At 39.3% G+C, this 22,770-nt stretch overlaps 1 protein-coding gene across 2 annotated transcripts in view; it reads left to right on the plus strand.

Moving 5' to 3' along the window:
* Positions 1 to 22,480, plus strand: part of GALNT13 (polypeptide N-acetylgalactosaminyltransferase 13) — a 240,727-nt gene extending 218,247 nt beyond the window's left edge. Inside the window, exons 12-13 of one of the 2 annotated variants that reach the window (XM_081937996.1) lie at positions 9,164 to 9,362; positions 17,131 to 17,268. In XM_081937996.1, coding sequence (XP_081794122.1) covers positions 9,164 to 9,349 — 186 coding nt within the window. In that variant the 3' untranslated portion in view covers positions 9,350 to 9,362; positions 17,131 to 17,268. Of the gene's footprint in view, positions 1 to 9,163; positions 9,363 to 17,130 lie in introns of both variants that reach the window. The other variant, XM_081937997.1, reaches the window with a different exon arrangement.
* The last annotated feature ends 290 nt before the right edge of the window (positions 22,481 to 22,770 follow it).

The following is a 22,770-nucleotide window of genomic DNA, read 5'->3' on the forward strand; positions in this document are numbered from 1 at the left end:
AGTAACTCTTCTAAACCTGAGATCTCCGTATAATGGAGCCTAAAGGCAGGGAATCACATTTGTTAGGTTATTCAGACCATTATTCAGAGAATGAGCCATGGTGGCACAGTGGTTAGAGTGCAGTACTACAGGCTACTGCAGCTGACTGCAATTTGGCAGTTCAAATCTCACCAGGCTCAAGGTTGACTCCGCCTTCCATCCTTCCAAGATGGGTAAAATGAGGACCCAGATTGTTGGGGCAATAGGCTGACTCTGTAAACTGCTTATAGAGTGCTGTAAAAGCCTGTAAAGGGGTATATAAGTCTAATTGCTATTGCTATTAAAGAGGGTCTTCACAACATGTGGGAGCATGACAAGTAACCCCTGTTTTCTTTTAGAAGGCATCTACAGCTGCTTCAAAAAGTGCTTCCCTCAGAATATGGGTGCCTGAAATGACTTCTTTCAGGGACTCTTTTTAGTCATTTCCCCACTTCCTTACACAAGAGGATTGCACAGGATTTAAAGAATGTGAATAAACTGTCACCATTCCTATTCTCTGATATGAAGTGAGAAAGTTTATAAGGTTATAAAGTATTGACATGCTTGGAAATCAGACAATTCAGTCTGCTTTCCTTCTTTCCTTCGCTACCTCTTAGGCCTAGCATGGTAAAACATTCTTGTGGAAAGTATATGCACAAATCTGAATCAGCCTTAGTGTTTTATAAATAAGTAAAAATTATTGACAAAACGATAAAGCTAGCATACAAAAGAAAGTAGTGAGGCACACAGTTATGAAAGTGTATTAATTTCTATAGCAGGAAGTTACTATAGTGAGGTCTATGTACTGAGGTGGACTATTCTAGCAAGGATCTGGATTAGATGGACCAACGAGTCAGAGGTGGGTTGCCAATTTTTCTACAACCGGTTCAGGCTGCTCTGGCGCACACCACTTCTGTGCATGCGCAGAAGCATCCAGGCGGGTGGGTGGAGCCTCCCACCGCTGCTACTAATGGCTCGCCCGATCCAGGCAGAACCAGGAGCAACCTAACTCTGAAGCGAGTTCATCTTGACCCATCATAGGACATCCTACAAAGGAGATTAAGCTAGATTTTTTTGTTTCGAGGGGTAGGTTGTATTAACAGCTCTCCCCTCTTCTGAGCAGTTGGCAACAGCAGAAATAAACCAAAGGGTAAACAATCAAATAAATTATGTCAACATTTAACTACATAGCTGGGTGAGGAAGAAACTAGTTGTTAGACTTCCTTCTATATTTGCAGAAGGACACCGCTTGACACTGAACTTAATGAAACAGAGCAGCTGTTGCAGCCAACCTAGAGTTAATTTCAGATATGACAGATGTGCCTTCATCACACTGGGATTATACTTTCAAGTTCACGTGGAAAATATATTCCTATCTACTGTAATTTTGAACCTTACAATTTATGCAGTGATCTGTTTCCCAATAAACCAGCAATATTTATTTTTCAAGGAAGTTTTCATTATCTGGGAATGATATGCTGCATAATAAAACATGCATTCCCATAAAATATTGTGACTAGGTTCATAATTCTTCACCCATAAATACTAAGCCAGCAGGATGTTTGGGATGCAAAACATACATTATGCAATTTCATTACTGCAAGAAGACATGTTATAAATATATGAGATACAGTCAGACTGTTGCAGCATTGAAAAACAAAGAACAGTCCATGTCATTTCACTGACAAATATTTTAGTTGTAGTTTTATGGGAAAATATTTAAGAATCAGATGTACTTGCTCAAGGAGAAAAACTTTATATGATACATATGTGTATTACTTTTCTACTTTGATATACAGGTTTTTGCTGTCATTACTGATTCATTAGTATATTAAAGTTCATAAGATTTTATATATGTTTTTTTAAAAAAAATCAAATGACAGTTTTATAATATTTGTACAATTCAGTATTGAAATAACCAACTATTTTAATAGTTTGAAACTATGTTTTGTAACGAGATAAATAGTTTGTAGCAAATGTTTCCATGTGGCACATTTGAAAATAAATTTCATCAGAGGTTTTTTTGAAGCTACGTCTTAGAAGCTTATAAAAAGTCCCGATTGCAAAATCAGAATCAGCCATTAGATGGAGCCAACAAAAAGGAAATATTTTGTAGTTCTATGATAAGAAACTCATAGAAAAGGCAATTTGCCTGAGGAATCATTTTGTTGTAGTGCTAGCTTACCAGGTTGAATGAAGAAAGAGGGGGAAAACCTCACAAAATTCCAAATGTATAATAGTAGGGTAAAAATGTATTTTTATTGTGTTATCATTATTGTGATTTACAAACAGTGATTTGATTTAAGGTATTTTAATTTTTATAAATTGTAAATGGAAATGGTTATTTCACTATTTATAAGGATTAATAGAATTTTATTTAATGTCAGTATAACATCAAAGTCTCTTTACTCTTGGTATTCTAGATGCTTTTTTCTTCAGTAAGAATTTACTGAGTAGTGAAAACAGAGAAGTACTGAGGCAATCCTGCCACCTTAAGGAACTCATCTTAAGTTATGCAGAAGTGGACCTAGAAAGTCCCAGGAACTATGGCATTATCAAATGACTCAGTTGATACCCTAGGGCAGGGGTGTCCAAACTTGGGAACTTTAAGACTTGTGGACTTCAACTCCCAGAATTCCCCAGCCAGCTGGCTGGGGAATTCTGGGAGTTGAAGTCCACAAGTCTTAAAGTTCCCAAGTTTGGACACCCCTGCCCTAGGGTATCAGCAGGGCTGTCAAACTCATGACTCGTGGCCTGGATGTATCACGCTCTGGCCATGCTCACGCCCAGTTTAGTGAAGGGAAGAAAGTCCCGATACGTCATGAGGCGATGTCATGACGATACGAGTTTGACACGCCTGCCCTAGTGCATTGTAGCTGACTAATATACGGTAACTGTATTCTTAAAAAATCAGTATTCTTAAAAATGGTGCAAAAAATATTTTTCTAAGATTTTTTTCTAAAAATCTTGTAATATTCTTTTATGCCTCTTGGATTGAGAAATTAAGAGGCAAAAGGAGACAATAACAGGACTTCTATAACAGTATTTCTCACTTATTCAACCAAGTGTTTCTGTCTTTGTGCGTGTGTATACGTATAGCTTTGAATCAGTATTGACTTCTGGTGACTGCCTGGATTAGTTCCTGCAGTTTTCTTAGCAAAGTTTTCAGAAGTTGCTAAGGATTGACTGGCCCAAGGTCACCCAGCTGGCTTTGTGTCTAAGTGGGAGTAGAACTCTCAGTCTCCTGGTTTCTACCCTGGTGCCTTAACCACTACAGTATACCATTAGGGAGCATCTATTTCACTGATGGCGAACACTTTTCTGCACGGGTGCTATTGCACATGTGCATGCCCACACCCATAATGCAGTGACCTCCCCCCTGCATGCATGCATGCCTAAACCCTCCACGTTCCCCCCCCCACACACACACATGCATGTGCGCAGGCCTCACTGAAGCCTCCATCAGAACAAAGCTCAAGACCCACCTTTTCCAAGTAGCTGGCCTGGCTCAACCATAGTTTGATCATACCGCTCCTGACGGGTTTTTAATTTTGTAATTTTACTTAGGGGATTTTAAATTGCAATTTTAATTTTTTTCCATTTATTTGTCTACCTCCTCCACGTATACGTCTATATTTATGTCTACATTTGTATTTTACGTGTTTTTATTGTACGCCGCCCCGAGTCCTTCTGGAGAGGGTGCGGCTAACAAATAAAATTTTATTATTATTTATTATTATTATTATCAGCTCAGCAATGGAGCCATCTAAGCAAGTCTCCACTTCCCAGGGAGCCCCAAGCCCGATAACTTAAATCAGGCCTTGAGGGCCTTCCAGAATGTCAAAAGGGGTGGAGCTAATCTAATTCCAGGAGGAAAACTATTTCATAAGATGGACACTATAAGAATGAAGGCCCATCTCCTAGAACCCACAAAATGTAGATCCTTAGTGATGGTACCTGCCGCATGCCTTCTCTGCCAGATCTAACAAAGTGGGCTGGTAGTTCAGTCTATGCTATGAATGGCTTTAAATGTCAAAACCAATATTTTGATTGAGACTAGGAAGCAAACTGGCAATTAGTGCAGCTTGTGGAGCAGAAATGTAATATACTGTACAGTGCCATTGCATTCTGTGTCCGTTGAAATATCTAGGCAGCCCCATTTAAAAATCCCCAATCTTCTTCCCCTAACACCATTATTTCCTGAATGGGGAAAATATAGATATCATGTAGATAGAATACATTAGAATCTGTTTCTTCTTTTTAAAGGGTGAGGGGCTTTGGGGGGGATGTCATGTGAAAATTTTGGTGGTAGCGATGATGATGATGGTGACTGTGATGTAGTTTTTGTGAAGACTGGAGGATTTCATCACTTTCAGTTTTTATCTTCCTTCTCCCTCCTCCTCCATGTCCCACATGCAGTATTTACAACAGTGGACGAAGGTGATTTGTCCCCTAGTCCAAACTTATCAATGATTGTCTAGCCCAAATTTCCCCAAATCAGACCATTAAAAGCATATATGAAAGGGTTGCTCATGCCTTTTTTCCTTTTTGTATTTCTATTTTGGAAGCTGATAATATAAAGAACACAAGACAACATTTGGACATATGGAGGTTTGGTTCCTCCCTCAGGATAACCCTGTCATGGTTAGTGGGGAGCTGAACAGTTGGCTCTCTTAATATCTCTTTTAACCCTAGTTAGACTGCTCTGTAGGCTGCTTTATGCCTATGGGCATTTAGTAGTATAGAAGCCTAAGTAAATAAATAAATAAAGGAGAGATGCTCACCAAGTCCTATACATAAAAAGTCCCAAAATCTTGCACATGAAAAACCACAAAGAAATATTACCCTTGGTACCTGTATTTCAAAAGTATAGAATTCTAAAATAAAACTTATGCATTTCCCCCTCTTACGCCATCTTTATATTTGATTTTAGATCTTGTGTTGTGAAATACCACTTAACATCTAATTAATCAAGAACTTCCATTAATGTCTCTACAGTGACAATAAAAAGCTTAACATTTTGAAAGTTTGGTCTATCTATCCATCCATCCATCCATCTATCTAATCTATCATCACAATTTCTTGGGTTGCTCTTAATTCAGAGCCAATATATTATTTCAGAAATGATAGTCCTGTGGTGTCAAGCAGAATCTTTTCATAGTTGTGTAAACAGCTGGGTTTTGCACAGATGTTTCCTTGTTATACCAACTTAAGGAGAAAACTCTGAATATATGAATTGATACAGCTGTGATACAGCTTTGATAAATTACGTTCTTCTTGTAACTTTGCATCTACTATTTCAGTATGTTGTTTGTGGTGTCCTGCTGTTGTTGCGTTATTCTTTATGAGCCTTAGAGTTTTACCAAGCTGTTTTCAACAAGGGAATATGCAGGATTTATGACCAAAGTACAGATTTCCAAATCTTTATGTATGAAATGCATAGTTTGATTTTTAACTCTTAAGTGTACTAGTTTGGTATATTGCGTACTAGTTTGGTATACAGTGCATGGGTATATTTGATTTTTTGAATCTTATTATTTATTTATAAATCTTATTGGCTGCCCACCTTACCAGACATTAAAACTAAGGACACATGGGGAGGGGCGGGAAGTGGGATCTGTTATTACTCTATCAACCATCTCCATTGCGCTGTTCCCCCACTGGGGTTCCAAGCCAACTGGCAGAGCCAGGTCTTTAAGCCATTATGATAAGATAGGGTTGCGGCCACCTATGCTGGCACGAGTACTATGGGCCAATCCCAGTGGGGTGAGACAGTTCCTCAAGTAACCTGGACCTATGCCATGCCTTAAAGGTAATCACCTTGAATTGCAATCTTTTGCCAAATTATTAGCAATCTTTTTCCAAATGTGTGTGTGAGAGAGTGTGTGCGTGTGTGTGTGAGAGAGAGAGAGCATGCCTTCATATTAGTTTTTTTTACTTCTGATGATTTGCCTGGCTGAGTTTTCTCGGCCAGATTTTTCCATAGTAGTTTGCCCTTGTCTGCTTCCTAGGGCTAAGGGAGAATTACTGGCCCAAGATGATCCAGCTGGCTTTGTGCCTAAGGTAGCACCAGAATTCATGGTCTCCTAGCTTCTAGCCTGGTGTTTTCACCACAACACCAACTGGTTCTCAGTTACTCAAATAGAGGAAGACTATTTCAGTCACTATTGCTTTTATGGAAAAAATCTGACTGGACCTATGCTTTAACCTTTTTTGAAGTCAACTACCAAGATTTAGACGCTAGTGAAATATTTGATTGACTCTCTGTATCATAATGCCTGGGGATGACATAGGCCAGAGGTGTCCAAACTTGGGCACTTTAAGACTTGTGGACTTCAACTCCCAGAATTCCTTAGCCAGCATGGCTGGCTTGGGAAATCTGGGAGTTGAAGTCCACAAGTCTTAAAGTGCCCAAGTTTGGACACCCCTGACATAGGCAGTTGGAAGAAACATAATGCTTTCTATATATTTTCCTGGGTCATAGTTTGACTGTATATTGCCATTCCTTTGCTTTTGTTAGCATGCAGGTAAATGGGAATACAACTTTGAGGTAAGCATTTTAAAACTAGTAATCCCTGTGATTGATTTTAGTTTAGGATTTCACTTGTGTACTGCTTTTGTGATATTTCTGACCTTTGTTTAGTTGTAGACTATTTTATAAGAATAGATTTTCCATTTCCTGTTACATGTAGCATGATGCTAATGCTGATAGTTTAAGATAATTGTCTTCTAGTGTGCTAACATTTTTGTAGAGAATAGAAAAGGAGGGATACATGATACAGATGCGTAGATAAAAGGAGAAAATGTCATTTCTCAAAATATTGGTGGATTGTCCTTTCTTTAAAAAAAATACTCAGAAATGTATTCATTGTGAACAGCCACACCAACAAAAAGTTCATTTCTGTTTTTTTCCTGCACCTGCAAAATGAATGAAATGATCCAATTGCATTTGGTATTGCATAATAAATCTTTCATGAGGCACATTATATCAGAACATTGGGATATGTACTTATGAGAATCAAATTCATCAGAGCACTACATTTGCAAAGAAATGGAGATGAGGACTAGAGAACACAGGGAGATGGGAAACCGATATGTGTTTTCCATTGGAAATATGCGGGGTCTTTTAATTTAATTTTCATAGTGCTTGCAGACAGTGTTTTGTGCTTTTCCTGAAACCGATTCCGATGTAGAGTCATTGTTATTTTGAGTGACCGGCTGCTACTTCCATTAGACAGTGAGTGCAATAATCCTTGTGAGGCACGCTGTGACAGCTTCAATTAGCTGGTTCCAACTGGTTCTAGCTGGTTTTTACATTATTTTGATAATTGAAAAGGTTTCTGCTGTATAGATTAAACGTTATAAAATGTTTTTGGTGTATTAATATGTTTTAAAGTTACAGATATCAGTCCATTAAGGTTTTGGTAAATTGGTTCACGATTCAGAACTGTTTACGTTTGATAAGACTTGTTTTTATTTGTAAACTGAAAGATTAATCATTTCACGGGGTTCATTGTTTTCCTCTAAATTGGCAGGAATGAATGAAAGCTAATAATAGGAATTTGCATGGATTTGAGATAAGTTTAGCTGCACTGCATGCAGATAAATTACCTGTAGTCAGAACTTTTGAATATATTCCCTTTTAATTGAAAATGTTTTGCAATGACATTCTTATTTTTCATACATAACTGTTCAATTTGCTGACTGTGTGTTTAATAAATATTGATATTCAAGACTACTAAATCTTCACTTTTTTCCATTCTGCATTTACTTTCTATTAGTAGAAAACAGAAGGGAAATGACTATGCATCTGAGATGCATAATGAAAATTGATATTCCAGTTGCTCACTCATAATGAGCAATTTTTAGTTGTTCTCCATGCTAGTACACTCTAATTACCAAAATTAAATAAGAGGAATAGATCTTCCTTCAAAAATAAAGACTCTGCCAACCTACATTGTAGGTTAGAATATTGATAATAAATAGGAGTGATCTACATATACAGTTAAATACAAATATAGTGTAAAAGCATAGAGATGGAGAATTTTTTGACCATTACAACAACACAATGTTTTATTGATGATAAGATATGTTTCCATACTTTGAATTTTTATACATACATACCAGTGGTGGGTTGCAGGCAGTACACCCCGGTACGGGTGTACCGGAGCCTGCCCGGAGCATCGGTCACCGTTCCGGTATGGTGCTCCGGAGTGCCCACCCACCCACCCGAGCTCCTTACCTGTCTTTTAAGGCTTCCGCGCACGTGCATGGCGGAAGCCTCCAGTTTGCTCGTAGGGCCGTTTTTAGTCCTCCGGAAGTTTCAGGGAAGCCTCCTGAAGGTCCTTGAAGCCTCCTGAGGGCTTCCAGGGGGGCAGGGGAGGCTGTTTTCGCCCTCCCCAGGCTCCTGTAAAGCTTCTGGAGCCTGGGGAGGGCGAAAAAAGCATGCAAAAATGGGGGGAGCGCCTCTCATGCGTGCATGCACACTGGGGGGTCTCATGTTGCACTATGGGTGTGCCACTCCCACACACGACCCCCCTGCGCCCCCCCCTTATGGCACGCGAGCCAAAAAAGATTTGCCATCGTTGCCCTACACTATTTCAGACAAGTGGTTGTCCAATCTTTTCTTAAAAACTTACAGTGTTGGAGCATTCTGGATGCAAGTTGTTCCACTGAATAATTGTTCTGTCAGGGAAATTCTCCTTAGTTCTAGGTTGCGTCTCTCCTTGGTTAGTTTCCACCCATTGCTTCTTGTCCTGCCTTCAGGTGCTTTAGAGAATAGCTTGACTCCCTCTTCTTTGTGGCTGCTCCTTAGATATTGGAACACTGCTATCATGTCTCTCCTAGTCCTTCTTTTCATTAAACTAGACATACCCAGTTCCTGCAACCGTTCTTTATATTTTTTAGTCTCCAGGCCCCTAATCATCTTTGTTGCTCTTCTCTGCACTCTTTCTAGAGTTGATTTATGTTCATGTTTTGTGAAACCCATATAAGTACCAAGACTGTTTTAAGATGATGACTTAAGCTGTGTGAATATAAGGTTCTTACTGTAGTTCATTCACCTTTTCATTGTCATAGGTTGGATAGAGAGATTTATCCTTTGCTTCATGATTCCTACTTCTTGTGCCATTTTTCTGTCTCACAGACACACACCTTCCTTCATATTATTACCCAGTCTTGTCTGACTGTAAGCAGGATAGAAGATGCCATTCATGGTCCCACTACGGAGGCTTGTAATGACAGCCCTTTTCAGAAGTGGTTGTTCAGAAACTATACTCGGCTGGAGGTTTTTAGGAACATTTTTAAAAGCTCTACCGATTATTTCCTTTAGTAGATGCCTAGAGGTAGGTATCATGAAAAAATAATAATAAATATGATAATTATTTCCCTTCTCACCTCTCCTACTTATCACTATAGAGTAAAGTCTAGAATTGAGGTAAAATAGCTATGTAACAACTGCATTTATTAATGCTACTTACTGCAAATCTATGTCAAAAAACATTTTGATAAAAACTAGATGTGTAGTTCTTTTGTTTGCATATCTTACTTAATTCTAAAAACTGTTAAAAGTCTAGTTGTTTTGCATTACCTTAAAGCATCTCTTTAAAGCAATCAATAGTGTCTAAATGATAAAGTGGGCAAAATCTTTGTGGTGGTAGCCAGTGTTTGATTATCTACTGTCTCACATGCCAGCAGATCAGGCCCCTTTGGGGGATTCAAATGCTGCCCAACATTTAATCCAATCCAGTTATATAGCATAGCAAATGAAAGAGTAATTTCACCGTTGGATAACTCAGATTGGAATCCAGAACCACTTTTGAAAATAAGGCCAATCGCTCCCTCTGGGTCTAAGCCAGGGGTCTCCAAACTTGGCAACTTTAAGACTTGTGGACTTCAACTCCCAGAATTCCTCAGCCAGCTAAGCTGTACCACTTAGTTCAACTTCTTAGTACAACCCTATAAAGAGAATGGAGTGCTATTTATGCCTTTATGATTTTTTTTGGGGGGGGGAAGGGGGTTGGTATAAAAATCAAAAGTCACCATTCCTGGCATTGATTCTATCATTCTGTGAATCTTTGATTAGTACAATAGGAGAGGACAGCCAATTTACAGCACTGTGTAAAGACAAGGAATGCTGTGTTTCTCAGGTTTTATTTATTGAATGTTTTTCTGTAAAGTGAGGTTTTGCCATGTTGATGCTATCAGAGCAAACTTTATTTACATTTTTTTAAAATTTATGTATAAACATATTTATATGGCCATTCAACTCAGTGATTCTAAGTGGCTTATAGCATTATAATTATTTACAGTTGAAGTCCTTCAGTGACGTGCGGTGAGGTTTATGGCTGGTGAGGCAGCAATTTTTTTAGACTTGTGGACTTCAACTCCCAGAATTCCACAGCCTGGAAAAGATGCCCGCCTGAGGAAAGAGCCTTTCATGTCTCTGACAGCCAGCCCGGGGTAGGATCCCTCCAGGATGGGTGCAAGTTCAGCTTCCAGAGCGGGCGGTGCGGGTGCCGGTGGGCTCCTCCGGGGTCCCGCCTTCCCAAAGCGCATCCCTATTTTTGTGGAAAGCAAAAGAATGGAGAAGAAGCTTCGGGTGTGAAATGAGGCCACGTTCACCAGCAAAGGGCAAAACTCTCTTCTATGGTCTCATTTCATACTTGAAGCTTCCCCGTTTCTTCTCCATTCTTTTGCTTTCTGCAAAAACAGGGACGCGCTTTGGGAAGGCGGAAGCCCGGAGGAGCCCACCGGTGCCCGCACCACTTGCTCTGGAAGCCGAACTGCCAGCCAGGACTCCCCAGCTCAGCTGGCGGCGCCTGTCAGACGGGGCGAGGGGAGCTGTGAGGGAGCGCCGTGCTCGGCGGAAGGACTCCCGTAGCTCTGAGCGTCCACCTGCCACCACCCGCCTTTCGCTCCGCAGAGAAGAGCCAAGCGGCGCAGGCCCGGCTCCCCCAACCGCACCCTCGGCAACTGAGCCCTCTGGTCGGGGTCAACCAAGGCCAGTCCGGATCAGGTGAGGCCATCCACCCCTTGAAGAGTCCGGCCCGGCCTCCCTGCTGCCCTCAGCCCCATGATTCGTCCACAGCACCGCCCGTCAGAGCTGTGCGGCATCTGGGGAACGCTTGTCGGGCAAGGGCAGTGCAGGTAGGGCACGGACGGAGAGGAGGAAGCCTCTCCCCCCCCCACTTCGCCTGCCCAAAAGAACAAAGGGAACCTCTGCTGCCGCCTGGACAACCTGGCCGGTCTTTCTTGCGGTGGCTCTCCGGCGCCAAGCCTGGGAGTCCCTGGAGGAGCTGGCGGGGGCTGCAACGCCCCTCCGGCCAGGTAAGGCGGGCTTCCCTCCTTGCCTCTCCTACCCCCTTCCCTTTCTCACTCAAACAAACTCTCTCTCAAACACACACACACACACACACACACACACACACAAAGCTTCTTGGAAGAAGCCCGGCCAAACGAGCGCCCTCTACTAGGAGGCAGGAAAACTGGGTGCCTCCCCTACGTCAGGAATTTTTAGACTTTTAACCCTTGATTAACTTAAGGGTTAAAAGCCTAAACATTCCTGACGCAGGAGCGGCACGCAGTTTTCCTGCCTCATAGTAGAGGATATTTTTTAGAGGCTTTTTTAAACAGTTAAGCAGTCATCCATGGTGAGGCAGGGTCAGGCAGCAACTAGCTCAGTCTGACCGCAGCTCTCGCCTTTTTCCCTTTACATTTTTTTTTCTTTTCATGATGACAGTGGTGAGGCTGTGCCTCCCTTGACTGCACGTCACTGAAGTCCTTGGTTCAGTTTGGAAATTAGTTTACAATAACTTTACCGAAGCAGAAGTTCTGCTATACAGTTTTATAATCATCAATGGTTCTTTCAAATTGAAACACCCTTCCGTATAAAAAAAATGCCTTCAAAGAAATTTTTATCTCACATTTAATGCAATAAGTGTTAATTGTAGTTTACTAAAACTGTTAGAAGCCTTCATATCTCAGTATCAAAAGCAATTCTCTCGGCCATTTTGAATCCTTCTTTCCCTTTTGACAAGAAACAGAATGCTTCATTTTGTCTGTAAAATGATGTGTTGTGTTTATGTAGTGTCTTTATCACTACAGGATAATTCCAATAACCAATACAATACAATAGCAGAGTTGAAAGGGACCTTGGAGGTCTTCTAGTCCAACCCCCTGCCTAGGCAGGAAACCCTATACCGTTTCATACAAATGGCTATCCACCATCTTCTTAAAGACTTCCAGTGTTGGGGCATTCACAACTTCTGGAGGCAAGCTGTTCCACTGATTAATTGTTCTGTCAGGAAGTTTCTCCTCAGTTCTAAGTTGCTTCTCTCCTTGATTAGTTTCCAAACCAAAATGGTAAAAATAATGCAATTGTGAGAATTGAGTGTGTCACAGAGCAAAATAAAAGAAAGTGCAGTGAAGGAAAATTTAAATTAAAATCTACTGCTAAGAGTAAGCGTTCAGTAAAATGTAAAATACTTTAAACTTTTGCTTATCTGAATTCATGTTAGAATCCATCTCATTCAAATTGAACGAATGATGACATGGCAACTGAAGAGATGAAAGCTAAGGGTGAAGGGATATGTAAATAAACATGTATTTGCTTTGGAGGATTGCTCCACCATAACTCTGCCCTCTGCTGTACCATGCCCTGAAACGTCTCTGTATTTTACTATTTGGTCTATAGCAGAGTGTCACACTCAAGGCACAAGAGCCAGAGCTGGCCCGTGGGTTGCTTAGATCTGGCCCGCAGGGCCACTCTCGAAACAGTGAAGGACTGGTCCACGGTGCCTCTGCCAGCAAAAACGGAGCTTTTGAGGGGCACAGGCGGCCTTCCTGAGCTCTGTTTTCACTGGCAGAGCGCTCAAGTCACCAAGGATGCCCCCAACATGAGCCATGCCCACCCTGCCCACACCCACCCTTGCCCCCCAAACACAACCCTGATGCGGCTCTCAGTGAAATCGAATTTGACACCCCTGGTTTATAGTGTCAAACAATAACTTGTGTACCACAGGGCCAGGATATCTTAAGGAATATTTTCTCAAGATATGCTCAATTTACACAAACTGTAAAATCCATACAGGAATTGATCCCCCAAATCAGATTAGCCTTCATCAATGTGTTTGGAATTCAGTCCCACTCACTGGTGGTTAATATATTTCCCTTCTGCATAGCAGTTCTATAAGCTTGAAAAAATGCCCTTCTTTGGGAATTCAATCTATGCTTTTTCAGTTCACCATTGTTCTACTTATAATAATTGAGACCGTGTTTTAATGTTTGGTTTTTAAACTATGTTGTGGAACTGTTGTGTATGCCACCTGGATGCAGTACTTGAAAAGCAGCCTTGTAATACTGTAAGTAAATACAATAAAAATAGAAAATTGTAATGTATAATTTTGTGGTAGATAGAAATGTGTTGCATAGCACTTTTGATAGTGATAATGGTGAATTTTATGTACTTGTTTTCAAAGTGACTGCTTCACTGTACAAGATTTAACATTAGAAAGAATACAATCCAGAAGTTAAATGGATATGTTATCTATAATTTTCTTGCTAGAGCATTTCAAAATATTATTTATAAAGCAAACAAGTTTTTCTATTAATTTTAATGTCAATGATATCTTGTTATAATATTAGAGGATCCCCATATAATATATACACACATTGCTCAAAGGATATAATTTATATAATAGAATCTTTGTTCCTTCAAAAGGTCCTGTTTGACTAAGACAAAAAGGGCTAAAATATAGTGTTATGAGTCATTAAATATCATGAATATGCTGGAAAACTTTAATCTGGTACTAAATAATGAAAGAAATTACAGACTGGATGGTTTTGTTGCTGATATTTTTCTAATGTAATTGAATGTTTGCCAACAAACATATATATATTTGTAATAGCATTATATAATGATAGAATTGTAGGAATAAGTATTTATAGAAGACCATTGAAATATTCAACATGCTTCTTTTAATGTAAAATTCTACAACAAATACAAAGAAACAGCTGGTGAAATATTAGGACTATATTTGATTTGGCATCCAGAAGAGAGTCATGAAGCCTCCAATTCAATTAATTTTAAAATATGGTACTTTCATTTGTTCTGAATTATTTCTTAAAGCATTTTGGCACTCTTATTACATGTACATATTAGAAGAAAAATAACCTATTACAATGGGCTACATATTATGAAATAGCCTTAAGTGATTCTCTGGGAATTTCACAGCAGTCTGTCTAAAGTACGACAAAAAGCCTCCTTTGTTACTTTTCTTAATGTTTTTTTTTTCTGGGTAGAAATTGTTATAGCACAGTCCATCTTCAGATCAATTTAGCATGAAATTCAGCATAATGCAAAAAGTTAGTTGTTTGTGCAATTTCATCACTTCAACCATCTCAAGAAAACGGTTCCATTTTTAAAAAGTGTGGAGTCCTTGCACACAATGGCATCTACAGAACATAGCATAAACCTTTTTTCCTAGAACATAGAATATTACAGAATTGGAGGGGTCAAACAACTAAGGTCTTGGGATTCTGAACAGAAAGCAGTCTTAACATTCTGTTTCCCTGGAAGCGAACTGCGGTCGCTTAATTTTCAGATCAGGATCAATAATACTACCTCTGCTCAGAAGAAAACGAAATTAATCATTGATGTTAATTTTAACCTCTTTGAGGTAGGTTTCCTAAAAGATGCCAGAATACTGGGCAGAGTGCATTACTATGGCTAGAAACAACTAGAAATCAATGAGGGTGTTTCGGGGGAGGAAGGGGGGCTCCTATTTACCCTGGGTTATTTCCAGATAATCTTCAAGAGCTACCCCAAAAGGTTCCTTTGGTGCAGTGCAGCTTTGAGGTGCTATAGCTACAATGAAGGAGTAAAGAAGACCTGCTTCTTCCACACTAGAGTGCAAAAATTTAATTAGCTTTTATCGGAACTACCTTGCTGATGTTATGCAGCTATCCAATACTAATGCTGGATCCAGGAAAACTCTCAGACTACAAATCTGATTTTTAAAAGAAAGTGCAACACCTGGAAAAGATTATTTGATATGTAGCCAGAAATGCTAAATCAAATCTACACATCTGACTGATGTGCACCCAACATAATACAGTTATTATAATACTAGTCAATATGTGCTTTGTTGATTTTAGAGAGGTTTTTTAATTGTGTCAACCTTTGTCAAGCTGTGAAAGGTGCTTAGGAAGATGGGAATCCCAGAACATCTAATCATCCTCTCATTCCAACAAGACCAGCACTCTGGGGAAGGCTACCATAATAAATAGTAAATAACAACAACATCATTATATATATAATGTATATATATATACACACACATACATACATACATACATACATATATATATAATGCATAATATACATAATATATATTACATATATTATGGAATTTGAACCCAGTAAGGGTATGGCTAGCTGATGAGAGCTAAATAGCTTGAAATAGATCTATACTAGTCTCCCTTTATTTATTTATCAGCACAAATGCAACACAAATATAACAAAGGCAACAATAAAAATATGGTTTTCTGCCTGGATGGTCTCCTGGAGTGATCCGAAAGAGAGACAAAGGGAAACAGTGTGTTCCGTCCCATATTTGGGCATACCAGGGGTTGTGACACATATACATACATACATACATACATACATACATACATACATACATACATAATCAATGGATTTAAAATTTTGATTGGAATGAATTTTTATTTTTGTTCTTTGTTCTTTTGTTTTCTTGAATTTTACGTTTTAGATATTTTTAAAAAATAAAAAAGCAGTTTTTTTTTTATCTGAAGCTTTTCACTTGCTATTCTGTCATATTATTAATCTCCTCATTTCAAATTCTAAAAAAACAGAATTTATTTATTTATTTATTTCTTAGCGCTCATAGACCGCCCCCTCTCCCAAAAGGGACTCGGGGCGGTGTACAGTCCATATCAGAAATACATCATAAATAACTATAAAATTTAGACAATTAAAATTATTAAGTAGATAGATACATAAATAAGAGGAGGATAAAAAAGATATACAGAACTGTACTGCTAAGTAAATAATTTAAAATGTACAAAATTTAAAACCCCAATATCCTATAAAATTAAGTTTAAAAGAACAATCCCTCTAAAAAACCAGTAAGAAATATGTATGCCAGGAGGTAGACATAGTAATTATGCCAGGCCAGCCAGTCGGAACAGGTGTGTTTTCAATTTCTGTCGGAAGGAGCGGAAGTCAGTGGTGGTTCTAATGTCGGGGGGGAGGTCATTCCAGAGGGAATGAAAAACAAGGCAGAAATGTTTATAAATCCTCATTAATATAACAAATGATAGATTAGAGAATGATCTGAAGACAAAATGCCGCTTTGTTAGTTTAAATTGATCTGAGACTGAAAAAGAGAGGAGATTGTTGGAAATTTCCCATATAAACTGCACAAAGTATCTCCACAGAATTATGGTTATAAGCATAATGGACTGCTTAATTTCTTCAAGGAAACATCACCTGAACAGAAGGAGCTTCTGGATTAATTACAATTAGCTAATTGAAATCCTTTTATTTTTAGCTTTGAGTATCCTAGGTTCCAAAGGCTACACTACTTTCTATAGTTAAACATTTGTAGCAGGTTAACAATTGATCATTTTTAATTATGGGAGGGCGACATAATTCTTCCAACAAAAGTCTAGTACAATAAACTGAAAACAATTTCAGAAAGGGAATTCATAGCTCATGATTTTCAAGACTGATGGTCAATTCGGGGGAAAAATGGTTTAGATTAGAATGCCTTTGAGATATTTTGTTTTTATAAACTTGCAAAATTAGTTTTCAGTGATTCCTAAACGTAGAAGATGAGCCAGTTGTTCCTTCACGAGAAAGCTGCCCAGCGCCATAAATTAGGTGGTGGAGCAGTCATTCTGCCAAAGGAATATAAAACTCACCTTTCGGACTTGGAGCCTCAGCAGTCCAATTTCTTCCTGTCACTATACAATAATGCTGAGGAACTTTCTGTGTGATTTCCATGATGCCAAAACACGGTAGAGGAATTTGTTGACTAGTCCAACTGACGCTGACGACTTCATTGTGTTGTTTGCTTGTTTGTTTTTCAGCGACTGACCTTGAGACATGTGAACAGTAACCAGTGTCTTGATGAGCCCTCGGAAGATGACAAAATGGTTCCTACCATGAAGGATTGCAGCGAAAGCCGATCCCAGCAATGGCTGCTACGTAACATGACCTTGGGTGCCTAAAAGCCAAGAGACAGACCTTGTGTCCTTCCTCAGACCTTGGAAGGGTCTAACCTGCTCACCCTTCACACAAAAGGATGTTCTTCTTCCCTTGTGGTCGGTGAAGAGGAAGGGTGTGGTTTGGATGCTTGATTCAAAGCCCACATGCCAGAAAACTACTTTTTTTTAAAAAAAAAATTGCTTCAAAGCATGGTTGCACTTTTTTTCTCTCTCTCTCTCTCTCTCTCTCTCTCTGATTTTTTTTCCCTACAAGTCAGCTGAACACACGGACGCTTTATCCACCCTGACATATACAGTATTACGAAGGCATCGCAGTTTTGAGAAAAGCAGACTCCGGAAAAGGGTTACAAAGCGAAAAATTGCAAGAGGGTGGGGAGGTGGCTTGCTGTGGGTTCTGTCCTGTAATGTTGCTTGAAAGTGACAATGTTAAATGCCTTATGAAGCTCACTCGCATTGTGAAAGATGGTGAAGCATTTGTTTTCCTCAATTGATGTACTTGTACCAGTCCTTCATGGTGACAGAGGAAGAATCCGTTGTTAATCCGCTGCCAACCCGTTACCTATGAATAGCCCAGCTGAAAAGATTTCTCGGCAGTAAATTTCTGTATATATTGGATGTTTTTCATGTATAGTGTCAGGGGAGGTGGGGGGAGTGGCATTTCTGTTCCTGAAACCTCTGTTAAAATCCACAGCGCTGGATGAAGGATATTGCTGGTACGTGGAGTGTGATATCGAATTCACGGCCAAGGGAAGCATAAGGAAATGGGATTGATGATACCCACCATTGCCCTTTGCAAAATATAAGTCATTACAAGCATTGTAACCATTTGGCCAACTTCCATAATCTCACATTAATAATACAAAAGGCAGCAAGAGCTGTTTATCCAAATTACATGAGATGCTGGTAGAAGAACAGGTTTACGAGTTAGACACAAGCTGATTTCAAGTTGAGTTTGGTTGCAATTCCTTTTTGTCCTATTAAATGTATTTAATTCCTAAAGATTCTTGGTCCCTAGGCACAAATAAAACCTCTGTAATACCGATAGGTCTAATCTGAAAATGTCAACAATGCAATGCAACCTCTTAATAATTATTGAGATGTTATTACAAAGACGTATAAATCTTCCAAACCTAGCAAGTTGAACTTTTAGCATATGACAGCTCCAAGTTCAGGACTAATTAAAAACATGTCTAATAAATGTGTCTGGTCTGCATATGGAGGACATGGGATAAGATACAACTATCTCTATAAACAGTAGTTTATTTCTTTTTAAAGGGAGGGGTTTTTTTGTCACATATCTCTATGCCAAATGCAAGTAGGAACAAAATTTATCCAACATTAGAATCTGTATAGTTCTAGTGTGCATTACCGGGTCAGAAAGTACATAAACATTACGCATTTTTATCTGAATTTAATTTATTGCAGTTTGCTATATCAGCCCCATGGCCATGCCTAAGTTACTGTGGATTGTGCTATATTGGGTAGTATGGATAGTTCCACACTGCATTACTGAAAGATTGAACTGACCTCTTTCACGTTTCATTCTGGCATCTTGAGAAAATGAGATGGTTCTTTCTGCAGAGGAGACTCACTACGTGAGACTCTTTATGTTATTATCACCCATCTGTTGGTTTTGAAGGTGTTCATTTGTCTGCTCTTCCTATCCCAGAAGCCGCCTCCACAAGTACCATATAGGTATGGTAGGAAAATGTCCGCATTTCAGCAGGATCAGAAGCAAAGGGGCATAAAAATATTGGCCTGGAACCCAAATCGGAGTGCCAGAGGGGCTGAGGCAGACAGCATTCCCTGGAGAAGAGGGATGGTCTGATCAGCAGAAGTGGGCAAACAGAAGATGTATTCAAGAATACAGGTAGTCCTTGACCACAGTTGGGACCAGATTTCCAGATATAAACCATTACAGTCATAAATTGAGTTGTCCATGTGATTGGACCCTACTTGGCAACTTTTGGAGCAGGGGTTAAACAAATCACTTCAGTTGTTAAGGGAACCTGTAATCATTAAGTGATTGCCATGGTCGTAAATACGAATCCATGACTGGGGGGGGGGAGGCTATGACAATGGCAACATTTTATAACATCCAGAAATGCCATAAAACACTTGCTGTCATATTTTTTAAAAGGTCATTAAGTGATTGGTCCTAATTTGAGGAACTGCCTGTAATCTGATGTTGCCAGGGTCCTTGACAAGTAATGCAGCCCTTTAACTAAAGGGCACATGATTCAGTTTGAAGTGTTACTGCTTATCTACAACATTCCAGGTTTCTAGGTTGATCTTGGACAGGCTGGCTGTGGTTTCTATATTATTGGGGGGGGGGGGGACACTGAGAAGCATCAAAGGTTAGGCTATACTGCAGATTACCTTTTTGATACTCACCAGCCAAATTGACTGATAATATGGCAGCAGGTTTTGTTGCAGAGAAGAAGGTATTTCCATTCTCCCCCATAGGTTTAATCCCACAATCCGAGTAACAGCAAGCCTCTTTTGCATCCTATATGGCTGCCTCTAGCAGCCATGACCCTTGGAAGAGCACTCTCATTTAGGGGTCATACTGCTCCAGATCCATCAAGTAAAGGGTTTTGTTCAAGCTCTTGTTAAGTGCAAGCTTAAATACATGGGGGTCTGACTTATTTTTTGAATAAGACTATAAAAAAAGAACTTAATCCAGTGTAAGGAATCATGAGCATAAGTCCTACATATATAGATAACATTATAAATACAAATTATTCCGGAAGAAATGTGGCGTGAGCTAAACAGTGAGGAACGTTACTGTTAAGTTAGCTGAAGCTAATTATCTTATTTTTAATCATTTTAAGAAAGAGGGTCCAATATAAGCAATGCTTCTTCTTAAGTTGTTAATAGGATGACATTAAGAAATAATGAAAGTGCTTGTTTCCTTCAAGTGATAATGCTAAAGGACAGAAACCTTCAAAAGTTTGGATAGGAAAGGGGGTCTTTGAAAGTTTGTATTCAAAGTTCAAGAAAGGGGCAGAGGAATCATCAGGCAATCACGTCTCCGATTCCCACAATTTCAAGGAGGCTTATTAGGAATTTCAGGGGCTGAATCCCAACCCAGTTCAATCCTGTGCCGGGATTTCATTTTAGGGCAGGAATCAGCAACCCGTGGCTCTGGAGCTGCATGTGGCTCTTTCATCCCTCTGCTGCAGCTCCCTGTTGCTGGTCGGCTCCACAATTGGTAGGATTAGGGCTTTTGGTTAGGACAGTTAGAGGAAAAAGGATGCCGTGCTAGGAGGAGACTCTATGGTAGGGCAACCAAACTTCCAATCGACTCCAGAATTTAACAGGGGGCTTTCGGTTAGGACCTTTGTGGCTCTTTGAGTGTTTAAGGTTGCCAACCCCTGGCTTAGGAGAAGCAATGGCAGGCAGATGGCTACAAGCAGAATCAAGACTATAGGTTCTACTGCTAATTCCAATGAAATGCCTCCATGAAGCACCTCATGGACTGCCACATCAAATACCTACTTCATCCCATCTTTTTAGTGAGCAAACAATAGGACACAGGGGATATGCCCCAGCAGCACTATCATTATATTCCTAAACTGTTAAGGCTAAAACTCAAAGTTTTGATAAATAGTTTTAGAGGATTGTACATTAGCTTGTGGTGTCCTCTCTCTGTTCTGTAAATCAATAAAATGTGTGCTGTTCCTCATTTGAATGGCATTAATTACTCACTTTTTAAAGTCACTTTATGATATCAGCAGTTGAGTTCAAATTTAAACATTGTTTTTTGAAAATTTAAGTCAAGCTGGCTTTTCTCTCCTTGTTTGTAGATTAGAAATAATATCCTAATTTCATAGAAATTGTGTCGAGGCACAATACACTAAATATGAAAAATGATTGAAGTATAAATACCCCAAAATAAGAACAGTATTTAAGAAAAGGTAAAACTTAAGGAATTCCTTGTGGCGGGAAAAATAGGTATATAAAGTTTGAGCCAAATGGAAATAAGTTCGTTCTGTCGTCAGTGAATGCTTCTGGACTGTTGAACCCAAGAAAAGCACTTTTATCGAACAACAGACAACTAAAATATCCTTTTAAAAGGTGATTAGTACTGTACTGATAATCGATATAGTCCAGGGTTTTTTTTACTTGAAATTAATGAGATCATATCTGATCATATAAATTTTAGTTGCATCTCATTTGTAGATGCTAAATACAGTCTCAAATGAGGCATATATTAGCGAGGGTGCTTAATTGTAAAGCTATGAGTTAGGATGAAATGGTTGAAGAAAGAAATTTGAAATAAACTTTATAACGTTACTATCTTTGAAATCCTACCGCACCGTTATAAACTGGATAAACAAACACAATTTCAATAGGAAGTCAGGTTTGCAATTAACTATTGTAATAGCAACATCTTGAGAATTTAAACTCTGTATTCCACAAACCATTTATACACAAGTGCTCACAGGGACACCTATCCACCTGTATTTTCCATATATGGATAAATTAAAAAGTGTGCTGCTATTACTGTATGAATGCATCTGGTAAGACTCAACCACGTTAACATGCTACTAAGTATATTGCTATTGTCTCATCTCAAAATGTTGACTGCGCATCAACCAAAATGTCTTTGATTATGTGAATGATTAGCGTGAAAGTATTTTCAAAACTGAGCGATATTTCTGAAGCCCCACTTTTATTTTTCCAAATAGACTAAAGTTGCCATTTGTCCCTTTAAATGTTCCAGATAGCTGGGCCACTGATGTTCCAAATCCCTCCAGGCTTTGCATACATGTTAACAAAACCAAATTTGGCCAAAGTATGCTTGTTAAGGGGTTTCTAGCCAGTCTCACCTTCTGATCGGTATGCTTCTGTGATGTGCAAAATTGCAAAATTTATCACATCCCTGTATCTTTAAAAGGAAATATCTGAAGCAGACACCAAAAAGTCATAGTATGCAAAGAGAGCCCCCTTTAAAATGGCCACTGTGAGTTTTTGTTCTTTTTAATATACTTGATCATCTAATTTAGAGGGAGTATCCATTGGAAGAATTGCTCTTAAAACTTCCCACAGTGTGTGCTTGGGACACAGTACACATTGCAATTCTTAAGAGTGGGCTGGGGTTCAAGAATTACCAATTTAAAATGTAATCGTTATTAAATGTTAACTCTGCTGTAAATTTTCAATATTTATACATTTTGTAGAAATAAAATATGCCAGTTTAGTTTTATTCTACCGGGTGTTGTCGTTCTTAAGGGCATGACATTAAGTTTTGCTCCCTGTCTCAGATCGTACACTAAGAATTTTATATCAGTGTTTCCCCAGTATGCTGGCTGGAAATTTCTGGGAGCTGTAGTCTACACCTCTTAAAATTGCTTAAGTTGAGAAGCCTGGTTTATGCCCACATAGCAGTAGTGGGATTCAAAAATTTTTACTACTGGTTCTGTGGGCGTGGCGTGGCTTGGTGGACGAGGCAGGGGAAGGATACAAAATCTCCATTCCCTCCCCACTCCAGGGGAT

Source organism: Natrix helvetica, assembly GCF_964273705.1.
Source record: "Natrix helvetica genome assembly, chromosome: 1".
Lineage (NCBI taxonomy): Eukaryota > Metazoa > Chordata > Lepidosauria > Squamata > Natricidae > Natrix > Natrix helvetica.